The following is a 22,721-nucleotide window of genomic DNA, read 5'->3' on the forward strand; positions in this document are numbered from 1 at the left end:
ACAGCTGAGTAAACACGTGGCACCTCCGTGACCCACATGCCCGTGGTCAGAGTTTCAGCTCATCCCGACTGTCTCCATGCTGCCTTTCCACATGTCCTAGACAGTGCCCTGCACCCGGTGAATATGCCCCAAAGGTTACTGTTAAAGATTTCTGTAAAACAAAGAGAGAAAGAGAGAGGGAGGGGAAGAGAGACAGAGAGAGAGAGGCGGGGAGGAAGGGAGAGACAGAATTGAATGTCTTGAATCTCCACCTCTAAGACACTTGCATTTCTGAGAATAATGGGAAAGTCTTTTTCGTAACACGGTAGCAAAAAGAGCAGGCAAGCATATATTTTTACACACACCCATTCTCTCAACCCTGAGCATTTATAGGGATCAGGCAACGGTATTAAGTACAATTAGTAGAAAATCAGAAGAGGTTGAGGGTAGGTGGTTAAGTATCCCTTTATCCCATTTGCGAGGTGAACATACCCTATAATGATGACGCATCTGAGCTGTATGTATTTGGTCCGTTTCTCTCGTCCATGGCCTCTTCTTAGGAAAACCAGAGCCCAGTTTGCCCCTCCCCTTGTGCTAAGACCCCCCTTCTAGGCTGGGGAGTCTCAGTGAAGGTTTTGCCAATTAGGAGAGATAATTTATTATTTTTTTATAGTTCATCTGCAGGTGCTCACATCTGCCTTCCAAGTAGTTCTGTGGCTTTTGTTTTTTGTTTTGGTTTTGTTTCGTTTTGCTTTGGCTTTTCTTTTGCTGCACGTGTGCTCTTTGGAGGGTTGCTTCTCTGAGGTTTTTCAGAGCTACAAAGCCAGGAGTGAGCCGTTCAAATAGATTCCAGAGTCGGAGCCTCTGAGGCCAACTCCAGAGAAGGGTCCTCAGCACCTTTCTCCAAATATTTGTTGTAAATGAATTTGAGATAGTTGGCTGGAAAAGATTTCAGGAAAACTGTCCCACAATAAAACTGAGGTTTCACAGGCGGGCCATGCTTTCTCACTTTAAGTTCTCAATTATACATACACATCTCATTAGGTCGAAATGAGGAAGTGGTTGATATTTGACTGACGTTGTATTGACACACAAAACCCAGCAATTTCGTATGGTTCAACCCAATGTACTTAAGGCTCACGGCTGAATTGGGCTCTTCTTTATAGACCTCGAAAATCAGGGGAGGAACGGTTTTTTAATATCTAAATAATCCCATATGTTTTAGTCACCAAACTTTCCAGCACTGAAAAGTCACAATCCCCATTCCCACCCTATCTGAATCCTATAACCTGAAAATTGTGGAGGGAAATGGGGTAGCTGCCACTGACACAAGGTAGCCCTATGGAAAAATGCGAATTCCAACATTCTGTCTCTTTCTCCTATAAACAGGAACACAAAGAGCGTGGTGACATGACATGGAAACACCTGATATTCCCACAAAGGAAGTCGCAGAGGAAGGCTCCCGATGGATGAAGGAGGAAAGCCGGTCTAGTGTGTGCAGTAACTGTGTCTTCCTAACACCCACCTGGCGACTGAATCATGCCCTCCCCGCTTCCAGGTGAACATTGTCGAGGCAGGCCCATCAGGAGCGCTGCCGAGGCCAGGACACACACAGATATTGTCCGGCTGACCATCCATAAGCCTTAATCGCACATGGGAGTCACGCACAAAAAACAAGCTCCCTGGGGCGGCTCCCTGTGAAACGGCAGTAAAGTCAGTGTTCTGAAGTGTGGACTGCAGCCCGTCTCTGATTCGTTGGTCCTCAGAGACAGAGATGTGATGGAATGTGGAGGGATAAACACTGACTCAGGAAGAAAGGGCAGGCCCAGTTCCTTAGGAGCACCTGACAGCTCAGTTCCGCAGAGCAGGAGCTACAGACAGAGCCGCGGCTGCGGCTGCAGGTCGGTCCTGTCCGTGGACTGATCATCACCACGCGGTGCGGAGACCGAGCCACAAAGACCCCTGCAGACGGCCGCCGGGCGGGAACCTTGCCAGGTTCACAAGTTCAGCCGGGAGCGCGCTCGAGTCGACACACCCCTTTCGCCGGAGAGGAGAGCGGGCGGGCGCGAGGGGAGCTGCGTGCGATTGAAAACCAGTGTGGACACAAGTGAAATCTGATCGCGCGCCAGCAGAAGCGTGTGAAGCTAGGAGCCCCGGAGGAGCCATCGACCTTGGGCAGCCCGAATCCGGGCGAAGTCATGCCGGGCTGCTGAGCGGGGACGGCAGCCGGAGCGAGCGCTCGCATGGAGAGCCCGGTGGCCCCCTGCGTCCTCTACCCGGGGGACGGAGCGTGCGGCCAGGCCGGGGGCCGGGGCGGCGCTCCCGAGGCTCCGGGAGAGGGCGGCCTGCAGCCGCCGGACGCGGCGGGGGGGGAGGGCGCTGCGTCCCCGGCGCAGACACCCTGCAGTCTCAGCGCGTCCCTGTGCTTCAGCTCCGGGGACGATTCCCCGCCCTCTTGTCGCCGCGGCCGGCGGGTGGTGCAGAGGCAGTGGGAGGTCGGCAGCGCGGGCGCCGCGTCCCCGGAAGGGCGCGCGTCCCCTGAGGATCCCGTGTCCCCCGAGGAGCGCACGTCCCCAGAAGAGTCCGCGTCCCCGGAAGATCCCGCGTCCCCCGGGGAGTGCCCGCCGGCCGAGGAGCCCACGTCCCCGGAAGAGGCCGGGGACCCCGCGCCTGTGCCCCCCGGCGTCGGGCCGGAGCACGGGGAGCCCGACCTGCTCATCGAGGTGTCTGGCCGCCGGCTGCGGGCTCACAAGGCGGTGCTGGCGGCGCGCAGCGACTACTTCCGTGCGCGCGCGTCGCGGGACGTGCTGCGGGTGCAGGGCGTGGGCTGGGCGGCGCTGCGGCTGCTGCTGGCCTACGCGTACAGCGGGCGCATGGCGGGCGTGCGGCCCGACAACGTGGCCGACGTGGTGGCCGGCGCGCGCCGCCTACAGCTGCCCTGCGCCGCGCAGCGCGCCACTGACGCCGTGGCGCCGCAGCTGAGCTTGGCCAACTGCTTCGAGGTGCTGAGCGCGGCCAAGCGGCAGCGGCTGGCCGAGCTGCGCGAGGCCGCCTACCGCTTCATGAGCGACCACTACCTAGAGGTGCTGCGCGAGCCCGCCGTCTTCGGGCGCCTGTCGGGCGCCGAGCGCGACCTGCTGCTGCGCCGCCGCCTGCGCGCCGGCCGCGCCCGTCTTCTGGCCGCCGCGCTCGGCCCAGCCGGGGAGCGCGCGGGCAGCCGGCCGCAGAGCCCGTCGGGGGACGCGGAGGGCCGAGGCGACGCCGCCGTCTACTGCTTCCACGAGGCGGCGGGCGAGTGGCGCGAGCTGACGCGGCTACCCGAGGGCGCGCCGGCTCGGGGCTGCGGCCTGTGCGTGCTCTACAACTACCTCTTCGTGGCCGGCGGCGTGGGGCCCGCGGGCCCCGACGGCCGCGCGCGGCCCTCGGACCGGGTCTTCTGCTACAACCCGGCCACCGACCGCTGGAGCACCGTGCGGCCGCTGCGCCAGGCGCGCTCGCAGCTGCAGCTGCTGGCCCTGGATGGCCACCTGTACGCCGTGGGCGGCGAGTGCCTGCTCAGCGTGGAGCGCTACGACCCGCGCGCTGACCGCTGGGCCGCCGTGGCCCCGCTGCCCCGGGGCGCCTTTGCCGTGGCGCACGAGGCCACCACCTGCAACGGCGAGATCTACGTGTCCGGGGGTTCGCTCTTCTACCGCCTGCTCAAGTACGACCCGCGGCGCGACGAGTGGCAGGAGTGTCCGTGCAGCAGCAGCCGCGAGCGCTCGGCCGACATGGTGGCCCTGGACGGCTTCATCTACCGCTTCGACCTGTGCGGGGGCCGCGGCGATGCGCCGGGGGCCGGGCCTGCGGGGGGGCTCAGCGTGCTCCGCTACCACTGCCTGGCCAAGCAGTGGAGCCGCTGTGCCTCGCACCTGCGGCCCCCGGGCGCGCCGTCGGGCCTACAGCCCTTCCGCTGCGCCGCGCTGGATGGCGCCATCTACTGCGTGAGCCGCGCGGGCACCTGGCGCTTCGTGCCGCCCCCGGACGGCGAGCCCGGCGCCGGCGACGCGGGCCCCGAAGGCAGCTTCGAGCTCCAGTCGCTCCGAGCCCCCGCGGACGCCCGGGGCCTGTTCTTCCCGTTCGTGCTCAACCTGCCGGAGGAGAAGCCAGACCGAGGCGAGGAGGGCGCCGCGTAGGGTGGGCCGGGTCACCCGGGCGTGTCCCTCGGCAGCCCTGGGCCAGGGGACGCCCCGTGGGCCGAGGTCCCAACTGGGAAACTGGAAGGGGCGAGGGGAGTGGAGGCGGGGAGGGAGAGAGTCGGGGGTGGGCCCCGGTGGGCCCCGCCCAGCCCACGGGATCGTTTAAAGGCTTAGAAGGTAGAAGCTTGTCGCGGGGCCTTGAAGACCTTTTGCGATGCTGTATTAAGGCCCGCTGCCTAGTCTGCATTCCTTTTGCTTTGCTTTGCTTTGCTTAATGGGGTCGATGGCAAGATGTAGGATGTGTGCAGATAGATAACCTTACAAATAAGATACAAAATACCTGAGAAAGAAAGAAACAGAATGAGAGGTGAAGCCTCCGGGTGCAGTGGGTGAGGCCTGGAGTGTACCGGGGTGTACTGTCCTCGGTATCACTCGCGGAGTGGCCGGGAGGCCAGAGCTGAGTTGTGTGGGGTACCCGGTACCATTGCTTCCTGCACCATGAGAGGGGACCTCGGGGCCACCTCCCAGAGCTGAGGTCCTAAAATAGGCCAACGTGAACTATATTAGTGGAACGACTGAAAGAAGGTCATGCTTTTTTCGGCTTGAGGTTTAAAATTATAACTGATAAGAAAAGCTTTTAAACCCTTTCTAACTTAGCTTAAAAGTTCCTGCCACATGTGGTTAACTTGCGATTGGCTCCATTCCAAATGTAGTGAGTATTAAGGGTGAAATCTTTGATTCCCAATAAGATCTGTCCAGTGAGAGCTGACAGTATCTCCTCTGTCATCACAGGGGCCCAGATATGCTCAAAGGCCCGCACACCTCAAGAGCAGGTCCTTCTCACCGCTTAACTGAGATGGGTTTAATATTTGCAAGTTAAGAGATGTTAATAATTATGTTCAGTGATGTAGTAACGAGTTGCTCTTATTTGAGTTCTGAATCTTCGGTGACTGAATGTTTTCCAAAGCGCATGTCATCAGTAGGAAAAGCTGACAGTGGCCGTGGTGCTTGTCTGCATTAAAAGGAGCATTTGTACCCACCAGGTATGCCCAGCCGCTTTGATGTTTCATAGTGGGCTCAAAAAGAGTAGTATCCCCCCCACCCCGCGAAAGAAGGTTAAAATCCTTTCTTTTTGAGAGTTCTAAAGAATAACATACAGGCACAGTTGAACCCACTACTTTTGATGTTTTAAATATGAATTCTGTCATCCTGATGAGGGAAATTCATTTTTACAAGCGTCAGTCTAAGAAATTGTGGCGGAGTGACAGCATAGTAACGTAAGGGGAAATAACATATGTGTATAACGTAGTTTAGCAAGTAAACTACACTTTTCTAATTGTGAATTCCAGAATACCGTAGTAGAAGTAACATGAAATTCAGTACTTTGGTAGGGCACAAGGATGAAGAACAAATCCGTTGATCTTTCCTCATTTGTTATAACATTTTACTTTCCAAGTGTGTACACACAGGGCTTACTGTTGATTAAAAGTTTAAGGATAAAGTGTATACGCTCATAGAGGCCAAGTGATCTGCATTCTGAGTCCAATCCACTTTTTTTTTTTATTACAATAGGAAAAGTACACATTGAAAGGTATTGGCACATAAGTAGATGAAGTTATGTGGACCTTACTATGATTTACTCGTGGATCCAGCGATGGGGGGCTTACCTCTGTCTGTGCCAATCAGTGGGTATGTGGGACATAGGTTATGCTTTTTAAAGAGTCTGTGGTTGTGAAAGTGATGAGTTAAGCTGTTTAGGAATGATAGCTTGAATCATGCTTGCGCCAGAGCACGGGATTTACCGTTTCAGCGGGTGCGTCCTGGTGACGCGTGTGCCTGCCCGTCACTGCCCCTGACCTGAGACGATGCTCGGCCACTTGGTCCATCGTCTCAGGAAAGAAAAACAGGCTTCAGGTTGCCTGACTTCTTTGGCCTTTTGGTAGGAATAGACTGGAGACGTGGCAGGAGGAAAAGAATTGAAATCCGAAATAAATAATGTCCTTCTAAAGACATGAGCATTTCATATGATAGTACATCTTTCTCTAGACTTTCATCATTTATGGGAAAACTTTTACATGAAATGGAACCAAGCTAATATTTTCATTCCTTCCGTATCAAACTCATGAGATATTATCACTGTGATTTTACTTGAGAAATCATTCCTATGATGTTTACGGTTTCAAAACATCAACGCTGAAAGTGGGCTTCCAAAGGAAACTCTCCCCGTGGAAGATGGGAGACCTGTTAGATGTCACGTGTGCACAGCCACACGATAACATGCCCAGCTGGAGTGTGTGTATATTATTTCATCCTTTAATTGAACGAAGAAATGCCTGGACTAGACGTAGCGTCACTTTCTGTGGGAGCTGGCCCCGGAGTCCCAGGCATTTGTCAGGATGAGATGCCCGAGGATGCCCAAGGATGGGTAGAGGATTTAGAACCTTGCAGACCACACTTCTACTAGTAATATCACTGAGAACAGAGACCAGAGCACCTGGCATGCTGAGAGGACCAGTTTAATTTGCTTTTGGAGGCCAGTACCTGGGGTGTAGGGCCAGGAGGGTGGTGCACCGATTACACCAACGGAAAAGCCACCCCATGCAAGAGCCTCGGTTTGGAGGACAGCTAGGGGAGGGGCAGGCCTGGCTGAGACTTCCCTCCAGGTCTGATGTTCCGAGGACGGATCATGTCACATTCAGCGTGATGTGCCAAGGCTGTATGCAGCTCTATTTAGAGAAACAGTTGGTGCAAAAATATTCCTGCTCTTCGATCCGTTGAGTCAAACGAAGCTACTGCATTTACGACATCCATCCGTAGTTCACATGAAATTAAGAAACCCAGGCACACTGACATTCCCAGATATTTGAAAGAGCAGTGACATTTTAAGGGGGAAGGCTATAATTTGGGAAAGCCCGATCTTTTGGTTAGCTCACAAGCAATGACTTTTGTATTGTTAATCAAGGTTCATTTGGGATCCGAAGGAATGGGGTTAAGACGTCTTCACTTCCTTTCTGTTTTTACCTTTGGTTCGGGGAACAGCCGCAGTGCCGGCGTGGCCTCTGGCAGCTTTACGGGACTGGATTTGGAACTCGGTGACTCGATTTCTGAATCTCTGGCAGCACCAATCTCCTTTCCTTGAAGACAATGGAAGTTCTTTTGCCACTTAGTTAAAACTCCTCGCTTTGTATCAGTTTTGCTACAAATCCTTGAAATGAATCACCGGCTGCATTCCTGTTAATTTCTGGTGTCCCTTCAGTAATTCTGGAGCTGCTGTTTGATCTGTGGGTCTCTTGGGTAACTTCCTGTGAAAGATTTTGAAGTGAGATGCAATGTTTTTGAGGTCCTTTGTGTTTTCCTGAAGTTAAGATGGTTTCAGGACATAATCTGTTGTAACGCCTTCCTGGGGCGATGTGTAAACAGAAGCGCTCTCTTGTGTTCTGTTTTATTGTAGACGCTTTCCTAGCTTACAAAATGTTTTGTTTTGGTGTTTTTAAAAAATATATCAGTGTCCTTATTTTTCCCTTTCCTCTGCAATATCATTATTCATGGGAAGATAAGAAGAGCTAAAGATGAGAACGTGTCATCTTCTGGTTGCGTCTGAACGTATGTCAGCGGCCACGTTCTCTACACTTTCCCCCCTTCCAGGAAGGTGCCTGGACCACAGGAGCTGGCAGGGCACTTCGTACCTGCTTGGTGAATTGGTTTGAGATGAATTGAACTAAAGGCCTAGATGTGTTCTCATGCGAGATGAAAGCTCCTCTGAGGCTTTTGAAAGCTGTAAGCAGTGCTGCAGTGTGGCCGGGTATTAAAGGCAAACAGGTGTCTTGAAGACACAGTTCAGGCCGGCTGATGCTTTATGGGTCAATGCTTCAGTTTCTAGGTCCTGGGTACCAATCGCGTAAAACCTTGTACGTCTGTCTGTTTATCCTGAGATGAAATAAATCACTGGGCGATGCCAGCGCTCCTGAAACCTGCGCAGCTGTTCTTGTGTCTTTTCTTAGGAGCGGAGCCCTGGGTGGGGGTCCTTGCCTGGGAATGTGCTCCCGGGGCTGGGAGATTCCGGCCCGACCTGCGAGGCCCAGGGCTGGAGTCCCCCGTCTGAATGTGGAATCCGGGGACTCCGGAGGGTCCGTGCAGCTCCGGTTCTAAGCCGGGGGGTCTCTTCATACTCATCAGGTGCATATGAACCCCTTGGTCCCCCTTTCCTCACCTGTCCCCTCGGCCAGCAGGCTGTGGGCCGCCCCCCGTCACTGCTTCCCGGAGAGGCTGTCCTCAACGACACGATGTTGGTTGTGGGTTAGGAGAGTTGGTGTGGACACAGGAGAAGCAGGAGCCAGGCTGGCGGGGGCGAGGTTATCACACTCACAGCCCGGAGAGGGGTCCGCGCACAGCTGGCTTCGTCGGGGACGCAGCGCAGGGGCGAGGGGAGAGCTGTTCTTAGGGTTCCCGTGAACAGCTGGGCACAGCTGCTCTGAACGATCCCCAGGGCTGGCAGGGGCCCCTGCTCCGCCCGGGGTGCCAGGCAGGGGAGATGTTCGCTCGTGTGAGGCAGGGCTGGGGGCGGCAGAGGCAGGATTGGCAGGGCTGGGGGGGGGGATGGTTGAGAGACTGCTCCATGTGCTTCGCCGTCTCTCAGGAATCCCGGGCCCTGGGAGGAGAGGCTCTCCCGGGTCAAATCATCACACAACAGAGAAAATAAGAAACGAGGCCTCACCCAACTGTGGAGCCCACGGCCCAAGCCCCACAGAGGGTTGGGGGCCGATGAGTGCATCGGGTGAAGCTGGAAGCGCGTCCCTGGGTTCCGCCGCTCCCCCTCCATTTCCCGAAAAACACCTCCTCCCTCTGGCGTCCAGAGGGGCACAGAATGGGGGCCTGAGGGGACTGTCTCCTGCTCTCCTGCCCTACCCACCAAGTTCAGAATAAACTGAGAAATAGGCTCAGCGGCCGAGCAGACACTTAGCAGCACAGGAGGGGAGAGAAAGTGGAATTTGGGTTGACTGACCAAGTGGCTGGTACACGCCACTGGAATCGGGCCACGGGATCCGGGCCTGCAGGTCCACAGGAGTCGGTGGATTGTACGCACTAAAAATTTTCCATCTACTGTGATGTTCTGACCTCTTAGGTCCCGCCTGGCTGCGGCGAGATGGCCCCCCTTCGCCCCCGCCAGCCAAGGGCCCAGCCAGGAGCCCGCCTGGGACCTATGCCAACAGCCCGGCCAGGCCCGGCCTCCTCCGCCTGCCCCGCCCCCGGGGAGGTGACCCTCCTCTGCCTGAAACACCCAGGCCGGGCAGCTCGGGGCAGCCCTGTCGCCCAAAGCCCAGCAAAATCACTAAAACCGGCCAACCGCACGCCTCTTATCTCTAGGGCCCTGTGAGTAGCACGGCATTTTTCATTCAGTGGCTTCTCCGTGCTGTCACTCAGTCAGCTTGGTAAACTAACGCCCGGCACAGACGGACGCCTGCGCCTTGCAGGGGGAGATCCGAAAGGGAGAGCCCAGTGCGAGGGGCAGGGCGTGCCCCCAATCCAGCACGCAGCTCCCCCGCCTGCCCTGGGGCGAGGTGGGTGCGGCGAGGTGCAGAGAGACGTCAGGAGTACCCCCTGGAAATGTCCTCCGCGTGGGAAGAGGGGAGTGGGGGTGTCCTCCCCCAGCCTCTGGGGTAGCCGTTTCCTGTACGTGAGGGGAGGTGAGCCGTGTGCATTTCAGAGCCGGGGGGAGGAGCCTGTCTAGAGGTTGTCCACTGCACCCTGTTGAGTTTCGAGCCGGAGTTTGGACGAGTGTGGCAGACGTGGGCTGTTGCACACAAGGTCTCCGGCGCTCTTTGCTCTGACCCTCCGCCGCGCACGGAAGCATCAACCGCAGCCGCTTTGGGAGGGGCATGCAGGGTCTGAGACAGACCAGGGCGGCAGAGGTGGGTCATGGCTTCAGCACCAGTACCGGGCAAGCAGTTCTGACGCACACGGTGGAGAGATGGCCTGAAGCCCTGGACGGAAGGGTTCTGTGACGGGGATTCAGGGCGAGGCTCTGACGGGCAGGAGAGCCAGAGGTCGTCTCCTCGATGTGCCTTGGAGCCTGCATCCCTCAGCTCCAGAGGAGAGAGCACGCGTCCTTCTGCACACCCCAGTCTTGAGCCGCTCGGCAGCTCTGCCGGTTCCGTCACACCGACACTCCTTACTCAGCCTCCTGGGATGGAAAGTGTGTAAAAACGCGGTGCACGCCCCCTTGTTTGCACTGGACGTGAGTATGGACTCCAGTGTTGCTGTTAACTTGTGGGGATTCTTTGAAATTTTACTTTTCCCTCTTGAGAACATTTATTTTTTCATGGCAGGGGATGCGGCTAACAGAGCATTGTTCTTAAACAGCATTTTCTTCTGCAGAAATAGAGTTAAACCCGAACGTACCCATGGCTTCATGTTTTTCTCCTGCTGAGTCTTGGGATTCTGATAAAGAGTTAAAATGATTTTCTTGGCCTTTGGCATCTCTTCAATTAGATGAAATGGCACAAAACACACGGGCTTCGCAGACAGATGATGAATCCTATAAGGAACGTTGGGGCAGATGAAGGATGTGGTGAGAAGTCACAGAAGTCTAATATTCCCGCCCAGTGAGAAGGAAGGATGTTTTCTAACCTCTTCAGACAAATTCAGTTAAATCTATTTTTAGGAAGATTTCCTTGTGCACAGTTCTTTGGAGGTCATAAACAAAGCACCACATTGAAGACTTCCGTTCGGGCTGGTAGGCGGTGTCCCTACCCCGTGTCACTAACTGCAGAGGGGCCTGGGCACTGCAGTCAGGTGGATGCCCCGTAACTGCCTGACTGATTTCCTGCGTCTTAGAAGACGCCCCCAGACCTTTCAGCAAAGGAAATCAAGCATTTGAATGCACCCAGCCTCATCCCAAAGAATTCATGCTGTAAACACGATATTGGGGTGTCTCAGAGGGTGGGTACCAACCACTGACCACTGGTCATCAGGGATGGGAACTCGGGATTTCCCTGGTGGTCCAGTGGTAAAGAATCTGCCTTCCAATGCAGGGGACGCAGGTTCGATCCCCTCTCTCCACAGTTTTGCCCTTTCCAGGATGTCGTAGAGTTGGAATCACACAGTCTGTAGCCTTTTCAGATTGGCTTCTTTCGCTCAGGTATATGCACTGAAGGCTCCTTCATGCCTTTTCACGGCTTGAAGGCTCGATTCTTTTTAGCCCTAAGGAAATACTCCGTCGTCTGGATGTGTCACTGTTAGTTTATCCATCGCCTACAGAAGGACACCTCGGTTGCTTCCAAGTTTTGGCGATTATGGATAACGTGTGCAGGGTTTCGTGTGGAACCGACAGGGTTCTAAATCCATGGGGAGGACGCGGCACGAATCTCTCTGGCCTTTGTCATCTCCCTGGGGAATGACCATTTCTGGGGTGGCTCTGTCGCTCTCCCACACAGACCCCCTGGTGGCTTGCTAGCACACCTCGGTGGACCCCAGACTCCAACCCTGGCCCACACGGCCCCACGATCAGCTTCTGCCAACCTCTGCACGCCATCCCTACTGTTCCCCCACCTTCTCGCTTTTCCAGGCACTCGGGCTGTCTTGCTGGTCCTCACCTGGGCCATGCTTGTGCCTGTCCCACAGTGTTTGCTGTTGTCCCCTCTGCCAGGGCCCTCTGTCCCCACGCCTCCGGCCCCCCATGTCCACCTGTCTCTCTCTCAGTCCTGCCCAGGAGACAGCCTTCGACACCACCCTCCAACCCAGCCACTGTCTGTCCACTCAGCCTGCTTTGCTTTCCTTGCTGGCTCTTGTTAATATCTAGTTAGGTCGTGTCTTTATTTTATTTTTTTTTGCGGTACTTGGGCCTCTCACTGTTGTGGCCTCTCCCGTTGCGGAGCACAGGCTCCGGACGCGCAGGCTCAGCGGCCATGGCTCATGGGCCCAGCCGCTCCGCGGCATGTGGGATCCTCCCGGACCGGGGCACGAACCCGTGTCCCCTGCATCGGCAGGCGGACTGTCCACCGCTGCGCCACCAGGGAAGCCCCCGTGTCTTTATCTTTATTATCCATTACGTCGTGTCCTTATTGCTAACGCCCAGTGTGTCATGTCTTTATTATTACTATCCTGTTTATCAGGCCTTTGCTATCATTATTTTTTAACTAATTAATTAATTTTGGGCTGCATTGGGTCTTTGTTGCTGCACACGGGCTTTCTCTAGTTGCGGCGAGTGGGGGCTACTCTTCGCAGTGGTGCGTGGGCTTCTTATTGTGGTGGCCTCTCTTGTTGCACAACACGGGCTCTAGGCGTGTGGGCTTCAGTAGTTGTGGCACAAGGGCTCAGTAGTTGTGGCTCGTGGGTTCTAGAGCGCAGGCTATAGTTGTGGTGCACGGGCTTAGTTGCTCCGCGGCATGTGGGATTTTCCTGGACCAGGGCTCGAATCCGTGTCCCCTGCATTGGCAGGCGGATTCTTAACCACTGAGCCACCAGGAAAGCCCAGGCCTTTATTATTGTTATCCAATTAGATCACGTCTTTATTGTTAATGTCTATTGTGTCATGTCGTTCTTATTATCCATTTATAGCAGGTCTTTCTTATAGTTATCCACTTACGTCTTTATTATTATCCACGTAGATCACGTCTCTGTTGTTACTATCCAGTTAGAGCAGGTCTTTTTCTGTTTGCTGTGGTCTGTGGTCCCCAAGCTCTGTGAAGACATGGGTGGGCCTGGTCGTTTGACCCCTGCGTCCCCAGAATCTCGGTCAGCTGCTGGGATGGCGGGCGCTCGGCTGGCACCTGTGAGCCGTGGGCACCGCGGATGAGCGCAAGATGATCTGCAGGGCAGCGTGTCCCATCCAGGAGCCCCACCGCCAGGCCCGGGATCTTGGAGAGGCGCTTATGTGGAGGAAACAGAGCGCCCAGCTGCTGCCCTGATGGAGGTGAAAACCCTGTGGCTCCGGAAGTGACTGGCACCTACCTGGCCATTTTATGTTTCCCTGTGAAAATCCACGGTCCAAGCAGCCTTTGGAAGGCGCATGGGCAGGTAGGGCCATTAGCTCAGCGAGCAGGGCCCCGATTCTTCTGTAGGAGAATCTGCCAAACCCAAACTCAAACACATGCTCACGTTTCACGTTTCTCCCCTCTCTCTCCTCCCCGGCCGTCCTCCAGCTCCACTCTCACGGGCCTGTGTCCACAGCGTCCCAGCCCAAAGCTCCCGCGTCTCTGGCCCCCGATCCTTCCAAAGCCACTGTCTCGCTCACCACACCCGAGTCTCATCAGGACGTCTTGGGAGCCACTGTGCCTCCCTCCAGATCAAGGCTTGGGTGTGACTGTGAGTTTCCTGACCTTTGAAGCCCGTCGAAGACAAACACAGCTGGACTTCAGTTGAAGCAGTGACAACAGGCTCTGTTCAGTTCCCACCCACGGCGGGGAGAGCCGAGGGCCCCTGGGGTTCACGCAGGGGTAATGGCGCCTCAGCAGGAGGCTGAAGGAGCGGGGATGGGAGAGAGGGGACCAGCAGGCGGTGCCGACGTCCGTCCCTGTTCCGCAGCCGGGCCGCGTGTCTGTAGCTGACAGTTGCCAAGTTGGGGATGCACCCTCCCCAGGGCCGCACCCTCCCCAGGGCCTGGGAGGCCAGCCCGTCCTTCCTGAAGGCTCCATCTCGAGGGCGTGGTGCTCAGGCCCCTGAGAAGGATGCTTCCGAGCTGTGGGAGGGTACATGGGCATCTCAGAGGGACAGAGGAAGGACCCACACTTGTCACCCCTTTTTAGTAAACGCTCTGAAAGGCCAGGGCTACGGCCGGGTGTGGGTGGGACAGATGGTGAATTCCCCCGGCGACCCTGAGCTTTTGGGGCAGGTGTTTCCATGGGGTCTGGGCCCCCCAGGACACAGCCTCGGGCCAGCGGCCCTGCTGGAGTTTGGTCGAGGGTCCTGGTATCACAGCTCGGATGGAGTGGTTGATGTGCAGAGCCCAGAGTCCTCAGGCAGACAGAGTAAACCCAGCTGGGGGAGATACTCAGGCACTAGTGAGATTCAAATCCAAACCCACTCCTTTTTCTGCAGATTTGACGTTAATCCTTCTAAGGCGCTCTGAAAACATCTTCTTCTGCTCCCCTGGCATAAGTCGGAAACCCTCTAACTTGAGCAGTAATGGTACAGTGGGCTTGCACATACAATCTAAGGAAAAGTTTCATATATCAGAAACATCCGTCACGCCCATGGCTGTGGTTTCAGTATTGTGTAACCTTTAGGTATACTGCACACGCCGAGTCAGGCAACAGGCCCCCAGAATAATCTACGAGTAACCTGATATCAAGGCTGTTAGGTCACAAAGGCTGTTTTCCTTTGACAGCGCCCTGGGACACGGGAGGTCGAGGCTTAGCCCCCCATATCCAGCACAAGAACTGGCCAGCAGCTGTTGGCGTTTAGAGAGTGTTTACTCTTCAGATGCGATTTTGTGATTCAAGCGGTAACTTATAGAAGGATGTGGGCGCATCTGCTGCTCTAGAATCAGGTTTGCTTTGGGTCTGAAACGGGCCCAGGATGGCGACCCGGGATGAGCGGGGAGGGCAGCCGGGTGCCCGGATGCAGTACGACGGCCGTGACTCCTCAGGCCTGGTCTATGACTTCCATCAGGGTGCAGCGTCCTGGAAAGTCCTCCAAGGCAGGTCACAAACGATTCTAGCAAATAACCAGACCTTTGGAGCAGCTGGCTCAGCTCTCCCACTGCGTGAACATTGCCGGGGCGATTTCCGGGTTTTCTTTGCCCACTTTTTCTGCTGTTCAGCCTCCCATTACCTTTTCCTTGGAGAGACTCTGTAACCGACACCCTGATTTCCCAGGCCGAGTTTTGCACGGCAGGTGCTTTCCTGCCTTCCGTCCTGCTCTGTAAACACCCAGGGACAGGAAAACAGCAGAGGAGTGTCCACGGCCTTCCTTTGTGTGTGTGTGTGAAAGCGACTGTGGGAATCAGCCGCTCCCGGCAGACAAAGGCTCTTTCTCTCCGCCGGCCTCCGGTCTGAATCTCCTACTGTTTTCTGGGTTCCAGTGGGACGGCGTCCAGGAGCAAATGAGGAACCTCGCAGGGGCCTCTGCTGCTGAGAAAGGTGACCGCAGTGGAGAAAAGAGCCGAGGCATCTGTTAATTCCTCACAGTTTTCCTTAGCAGTTAAAGGGCTTTCTGTGATGGGCTTGCTGTGTTCTTTTCAGGTCGAGGTCTGAGGATTTATGTCTGGGTCAGGGAAGTCATCCTCTAACCCTTGGCCCCAAGGAATGATGGTCTGCCCCGTCTGGTTACTGATCATTGATTTGGCACAATTCAAATGCATTAAACCTAAACAGAGACTCGTGTTCTAGGGAGGGGCGATAGTACACAACCATAAGTAGGAGCTGTTATCTCAACAGTGGTGGAATTCCCGTTGCGCCGGAGCCGCAGACAGAACGAGACGCAGCTGGGGGCTGGGGGGGCGGAGTGGCCAGCTGTGAGGACCCCAGCTGTGAGCAGGCCTAGCGCAGCTGTGTCTACGCTGCCGGCACGACCGGGGGTCCTGAGCATCAGGGAAGGCTTCCTGGAGAACGTGGTACCCAGCCAGGTGGAGAATGGACCCCAGGACACTGCACTCTGGGGGGCTGAGCCTGACAGGTGCGGGGTGGCACGTGGCCGAGCAGGGCCGGTCGTGGGCTCGCTGTGGTTCTGGGGAGCGTGTCAGAGGCCAGGGAAGAGGCAGGAGGACCATGTGTGGCTGGTCAGTGCCTCCCGGGGGCCCAGTGAGGCTTCGGAAGCTGGTGGGGTCAGAGGAGGATGGGGTGAGGGCCGTCGACACCTGCACGAAGCCGAGGCCGGGAGGACCGCGTGTCAGGGCTCATGGGGCCTGGACCAACCCGCCTCTCACCTGCTCGCTGTGGGGGGGGAGGCACGTGCGTCCTCGGGGTGTTGCTGACACGAGAGCGCGGCCACCACAGATGGGAGTGAGCGAGGCCCACGCCCAGGGCTGTGACCACAGAGAGTCCAGGGCTGCTGGGCTTCTGTCCCTCCAGGAGCAGGGACACAGAGGAGGAAGGGTCCCCCATGCCCCCGGGAGATGAGGGAGGAGTGAGCTCCATCTTCCAGAAAAAAAGCCAGCTTTCCATGGCCTTGAGGTCACGGGAGACAGTGTTAGGGACCAGAGACCCTTGGGCCCTGACTGCTTCCCACCCCCCTCCTCCGTTTCCCCGTGAACCCTGGGCTCAGAGGAGGCAGAGGCTGGGAGATGGCGTCCCGGAGACCCAGGTAGGTGACCCCGGCCTGGCCAGGAGCCCAGGACCCTTTCTCTGTTCAGCCGCCACCTGCAGATCACGGAAATGCTGACTCGGTGACCTGCTCGGGGTCACCCCTTCCTGTTTCCTCCTGCTCCTCGCCCACGGCTACCTCCACACCACCCTCCACCTTCGCTGGAGCTCCTGCACCCGAGCGCCTGTGCCCACGCGCCTGTGCCGACGCCCCTGAGTCCATGCCCCTGCGTCCACTCCCCTGCGTCCACACCCCTGCGCCCACGTCCCTGCATGCACGTGCCTGCACCCACGCCCCTGCACGCACGCGCCTTCACCCACGCCCCTGCGCCCACGCCCCTGCACGCACGCCCCTCCGCCGACGCCCCTGCACCCACGCCCCTGCGCTCACGCCCCTAAGCCCACGCCCCTGCACGCACGCGCCTGCACCCACGCCCCTGCACGCACGGCCCTGCGCCCACGCCCCTGCGCCCACACCCCTGCACCCACGCCCCTGCGCTCACGCCCCTAAGCCCACGCCCCTAAGCCCACGCCCCTGCGTCCACTCCCGTGCGTGCACACTCCTGTGCCCATGCCCTTGCGCCCATGACCCTGCGTCCACTTCCCTGCGTCCACACCCCTGCATCCACGCCCCTGCGCCCACGCCCCTGCGTCCACACCGGTTCCCCATTTCCCTCCAGCCTCTGCAGGCACCTCCTCCGTCAGCACAGCCCCCGCCTTCTCACGCACTCCCCACCTCCCCCCCTCTCCTGTCACCTCTCTGTCTTCCACCAATAGGCTGACTGTTCCTAGAAAACACTGCCAACCAGAACCAATGTTGAATTCATTATTTGAGACATCGAGAGGGGGCTGACTTTCTCCTCCTCTCTGCCCTGTTCTGGGTCTTCATTTATAAAGGTGACTGGGTGATGGCAGGGAGAAATCGGTCTCATGTTACAGTCCCCTGGAAAGAGGGCACAGCTGGCCACGCCGGGCACGTGGGGGGATGGCCAGGGGGTCAGAGGGCGGAGGACAGGACGGAGGGAAGACTGAGGGCACGGCCTTTACTGGGGTTTCCTGGGGAAAGGCAGGCGGGGCGGGGGGAACACGTACGATTGGCTGCTTTTAGTGATTTTGCCGGGCTTTGGGTGACAGGGCTGCTCCGAGCCGCCGGGCACCCGGCCCGGGTGTTTCGGGCAGAGGAGGGTCACCTCCCCGGGGGCGGGGCAGGCGGAGGAGGCCGGGCCTGGCTGGGCTGTCGGCGTAGGTCACAGGCGGGCTCCTGGCTGGGCCCTTGGCTGGTGGGGGGTTGTCTCTGCCCAGCCAGGCGGGACTTAAGATGTCAGAGCATCACAGTAGACAGAAAATGAAAGCCAGGACGATGCACTGTCTCTGAGACAAAGTTCACTCCTCTAGCTGCGACTCCCTGGCTGCCACCTCTGACCCCCACCCCGACTGCTTCATCCTCCTTAGCCCAGACCTGCGACGTCTCTGGGGGCCTCCACCCTCCTGCTCGTCGTGGGGGGAGGGTGTCTGCTCGGGATGTCACCTGTTCCAGCCACACCCCCCTCCCCCCTCCAGCCGCCTGGTGTGTTTCAGCCCCGGATCTCTTTCTGTCCTTCACAGTGTTGGTCACAACTTGTAATTGGACTACTCAGTTGTTTATAATCAAATTGTTAATCAAAACCAATGATTACATACACTTAACTGTTGATAAAACTGATCAATGCTCAATTCACCACGTCAGTCCATCCATTTACTATTTACTTTATTTTTAGTCCATTCTACTAAACCGTGAGTCCCTGGAGGGCAGAGACGTGTCCGTGGTTTCATTTTTGAGTTCCCGGTGCATTTCACATGGCTGGTGTGTCAGCGCTGCGGCAGGTTTAGCCACGAATAGCGGAGACTCAAGCCAACAGCAGCTTAAGGGGTTTAGAAGTGTGTGTCCCTTTCCTTCCTGTGACAGGAGGAACTCAGCTCTGCATCTGAGTCACAGGCTGGTGGGGGCGGGGGCAGGCATCCCTCCTTTCAGCACAAGCTGGACTCAGTCTTAGGGCTGCACCGCTACAGGGAGGAGGGGGTGATGCTGTAGCCGCCACGTGCGTCCCGAGTGAGCGCAGACAGAATGGGAAGCTGAGGGGGTGGGAGGCGGAGCTGCCGCGATGCCCCTGCCCACCTCCTCCTTCTGTTTCGTTTTTGTTTTTTTCAGTTCTAATAGCAAGTACTCAGTCCCACCCCACACAGCTGGGCAACTTCTAAGCAACAGAAATGCCAGCAGGAATCAGCTGTCTTACGGATCAGTGTTTTCAAACCTCGCGTTGTGGCTCACGTGTCAGGAAATCAGTTTGCTGGGATGCAGCCTGACGTACGAGTTGAAATAGGCAGAATTACCAATATCAGAGCTTTTCTCTCTCTCACACACACGTGCCCTCTGGGGCAATGGGAAGAGGCCTTTAACATTGCACCTGCTGCCCTCCTGTGCCTGCCTGTCTACCCTCCTCTCCTGTCCATAAGACGTCTGGTGCCACGCGCCCAGTGATCTTTGCATCGTTTGTGATTTCCAGTTAGAGATCATGGAGACTGCGTCAGAGAAACAGGACCAGTAGGAGGTACAGAGATAGATAGATAGATACTGATATCAGTATAGACACATAGATGAACACCTGTGTCTGTATACATACATAACTACATCTGTCTCTAGAAAGACACTTGTGAAGTATTCGCTCACGTGACGCTGGAGACAGAGAAGCCCTGTGATGGGCTGTCTTGGAGCTGAAGGTGCAGGGTGGCCGAGGGGGCAGCTTGAGGCCTGAGAGCTGGAGGGCTGCTGTGTAGACCCCAGTCCGAGTCTGAGGGCCTGGGAGCCAGGAGTGCCCGGGACAGAGGTTGGGCTCAAGCAGAAAGGTAGAGAGAGTGCATGTACCCCACTTTGTCTTTTGGTTCTGTTCGGGCCCGCAGTGGATGGGGGGATGCCACCAGACACACCCAGAAATGATGTTTACTCAGAAATCAGGGCAGCCCTGGGCCCCGTGGAGTCGACACGTGAAACCAACCATCACAGAGGCAAATACGTTTGACACGACAGAGGCAGCCCTGGAGGTGGAGAGAGAACCCGGGCGAAGAAGCCGGTGGACGGTGCCCACCCGGCGCAGCCGGTCCCACTGCTGCTGTTCTATTTAGAGAGATAATTTATACCTTTCCGTTCCGAATTCCATGTGCAGTATTTTCGCCTCAGAACAAGAAGGGGGGAAATGCTCGGGCCTCCTCCGCCGGATGGGACGATTCTGGGGCCTCCGGGGGTCTGTCTAGAACCCCGGGCCCCCGCGTCCCAGGCTGTGATGGGCAGCGCTGCGTCCAATACCACCATCTGCTGGACAACGGGAGACATTACACTTTAGAGCCAACTGTGAACTGAATACTCAGGACGTTGAATTGGGGAAAGAGCCAGATGTTTTAAATGACGTTACAGCTACTATAACATAGATCAGGGCATGTAAGATACTTTCAAAACCCTTTTATGTACACTTAACATTACTTAAAGTGCATCCACACAATAAATGCTTGTTAATTAGAGAATAGAGATACATCTCTATTTTCAAAGGTGACGCGCCCTACGACGAGTTAAATCCTCCAGGGACACACATTTCTGTTAATAACACGACACACGATAGGCTCCTTCATGTGTGCCCACCACGGTGTGTGAAAGTCACCCTCAGGAGTGAACAAACGTGGCTTCCTGCTATCAACAGGGGCCTTCTGGAAAATCTCACATAGCAGCCCACAGTTATTAAGGAGGCTAGAAAAATTATATCCAGGATTTATAATATAAAAGATTAGGAACCTAAGCAGAACACTCGAGGAAGTGTTCCCGTTCGGCAACCACAAGTTCATGGGATATTGAGGAAGTGATGCCTCTGTCTCATTTATCCGACAGTATCTCCTTCTGAGGAGATGCTTCCCCAGCTGCTTGTCCAAGCCCGCAAGCCGGCCAGGCTCCGGGCCCCTTCCCTGCTCTGCTTCCCCGCAGTGCAGACCACCGGCCAGCGTGTTTGTGTGAACTCTCTGGGTCCTGTCTTACTGTGACCTCTGGTGTTTTGACCACAAATGTGAACAGTGCCCGCACACAGTGGGTGCACAGTAGCAGGGGCTGGTGGACAGGTGTGGGCTTCGGAAGGGCCCACATCCTCTTCATGACACACCCCCGTGTCCTGGGCCCTTCCTTTCACAGCCCTCTCTGGCCCTGGCAGACGAGTTTTCAGAAGTCACGCACAGTTTGTCTGAAATGACTAATCCCCAGCAGAGGGCCTGGCCCCCACACGCACTGGATTTGTTCATCTGTGTTAACCCAACATCTTTCTCTTCAAAATTTCAAATCATGTGGAAAGTTAAGTAAGCGAATATTCCCGTAGGTATATTTCTGGAGCATCCTTCTCTCTCGGGGGAAAAGGTTTACATGTGGCGGCCGTTCTTTCATTTAAAAGGCAAATGACAGGCGGTCACAGGATAAAGGCTCACGGAGGAACTTGGCCCGAGGAAGCTGGCACACCGTCCCTTTGGGTTTCCCGGAAGCTGACCCAGAGAAGTGATGGGGACCTTCGGGGCAGCGGATGTGGGTACCACGGGCTCTGGGTGAGCGGGGTTCATTCCTGAGGACATCAGCCTCCTAATGTGTGCCAGGAAGGGCCGGACTATATCTTTAGGACCATTTTCTCTCTCTGGGATCCTGTGCAGCCCACACGAGAGAGAGGGGTGGAGTTTGAAATGTCACCGCCTTTCCGGGAGCACAGTTATGTTTTTGCAAAAAAAATTATGTAGTGTCTTGGGTACACCAGCTGGTATGGGTCAACTATTTCAACACAGAATTTTGCTGGCGGGAAAACCTAGCGCACAAGCCCGTTTTCTTGTTTGTTTGCAAGAATAAGTAAGCGCTGGGACACGGAGCCCTCCAGCGGGCATGGGGTCCTGGACTGTCTGAAGCAGCGGGGTAAATACTACGAATGTTATAGATTATTCTGAGCTAATGATCCCGAAACTCCCAGCTAACACACCAGCTAATGTTCTTCACGTAAATATTTGACGTGGTTGAAAAATTAGGTTGCTTGATAGAGGAATGCAACAAACACGAATTGAATTGACATTGTTGGAGAGAAGAAAGAAGACTGAGTATTCTAGGTCCTTTGCTCCCTGCTAGTGCCTGGGATGTAGTGTTTCTCTCAGGCAAAGGGAGTGTGTGGTGAGAGCTGGCGTATGTGGCAGGGGTTGAGGCACTAATTAAAACCCCAGGAGCCAATGCTGACTTGTCACTTGAAAGGCGACGCCCCCAGGTTGGCATACAGAGACTGTCTGTAGCGTTTATACTGCATTCTTCCGTCACACCCTCAAATGCTTCTAGAAGGGTTTACCTGTAAAACGTTTCATTTGTGTATTCAAATGTAAATCCACACATACCAATTCTGTGCTGCCGTTAAGTCATCATTGGTTTTCGCATTTATTTGGAGAAGACTTTTGGCGGGTAAGTCACCCAGTTCCCATGGCTTCATCCTCCACACCTGACTTAGGAAGAGTGAAAGCATCACACTCACGCTGCATCCACACACCTTGGTCATTGTGATTCTAGACTTTGCTTGACTGCATGACAGACTTTTTTTTTTTTGGCTGCATTGGGTCCTCGTTGCTGCGCACAGGCTTTCTCTAGTTGCGGCGAGCGGGGGCTACTTTTCGTTGTGGTGTGCGGGCTTCTCACTGGGGTGGCTTCTCTTGTTGCGGAGCACGGGCTCTAGGCGCCCAGGCTTCAGTAGTTGTGGCTTGTGGACTCTAGAGCGCAGGCTCAGTAGTTGTGGCGCACGGGCTTAGTTGCTCCGCAGCGTGTGGGATCTTCCTGGACCAGGGATCGAACCCGTGTCCCCTGCACTGGCAGGTGGATTCTTAACCACTGCGCCCAGGGAAGTCCTGCACGATAGACTTTCTGTGTGTCGCTTAAGATTTGAAAGCTGTGCTTTCCGGCAGGAGGGCCAGAAGCGTGAGGCGAATAGTGATGCCGATTGGCTGCCTACCCGACAGGGGTCTGGGGACATCCCTTTCAGGTGGCAGGTCAGCATGGGCGCCTGGGGGGTTAATTTATAAGTCGACTTCCTACCACTTACCCCCAGCACACTTTACACATTTTCTCCGCCTGAGGACAACAAACTGCTCTTTTAATTAACTTTTTGCATCTACGACAGGAAAGAAAAAAACACCATCCTATAACTTAGATGATCTGGACCAGCAGTCAGCCAGCTTTGTCTGTAAAGGGCCAGAGAATAAGTATTTTAAGTTTGGTGGACCTACTGGTCTTTGTGACACGCCT

The 22,721-nt window shown here is 55.9% G+C and overlaps 1 protein-coding gene across 1 annotated transcript; it reads left to right on the forward strand.

Annotated features, from left to right (window-relative positions):
* The first annotated feature begins 437 nt into the window (after window positions 1-437).
* On the forward strand, window positions 438-4,226 carry KBTBD11 (kelch repeat and BTB domain containing 11). Its single transcript, XM_079909244.1, has one exon. The coding sequence runs from the start codon at window positions 2,223-2,225 to the stop codon at window positions 4,152-4,154; it is 1,932 nt and encodes a 643-aa protein (XP_079765370.1). The 5' UTR covers window positions 438-2,222; the 3' UTR covers window positions 4,155-4,226.
* Window positions 4,227-22,721: the final 18,495 nt, after the last annotated feature.

This window comes from Stenella coeruleoalba (genome assembly GCF_951394435.1).
Source record: "Stenella coeruleoalba genome assembly, chromosome: 21".
NCBI lineage: Eukaryota > Metazoa > Chordata > Mammalia > Artiodactyla > Delphinidae > Stenella > Stenella coeruleoalba.

Excerpts from the sequence above, each read along its gene's own strand:
- KBTBD11 (XM_079909244.1), top strand. The coding sequence starts at position 2,223 with ATGGAGAGCCCGGTGGCCCCCTGCGTCCTCTACCCGGGGGACGGAGCG.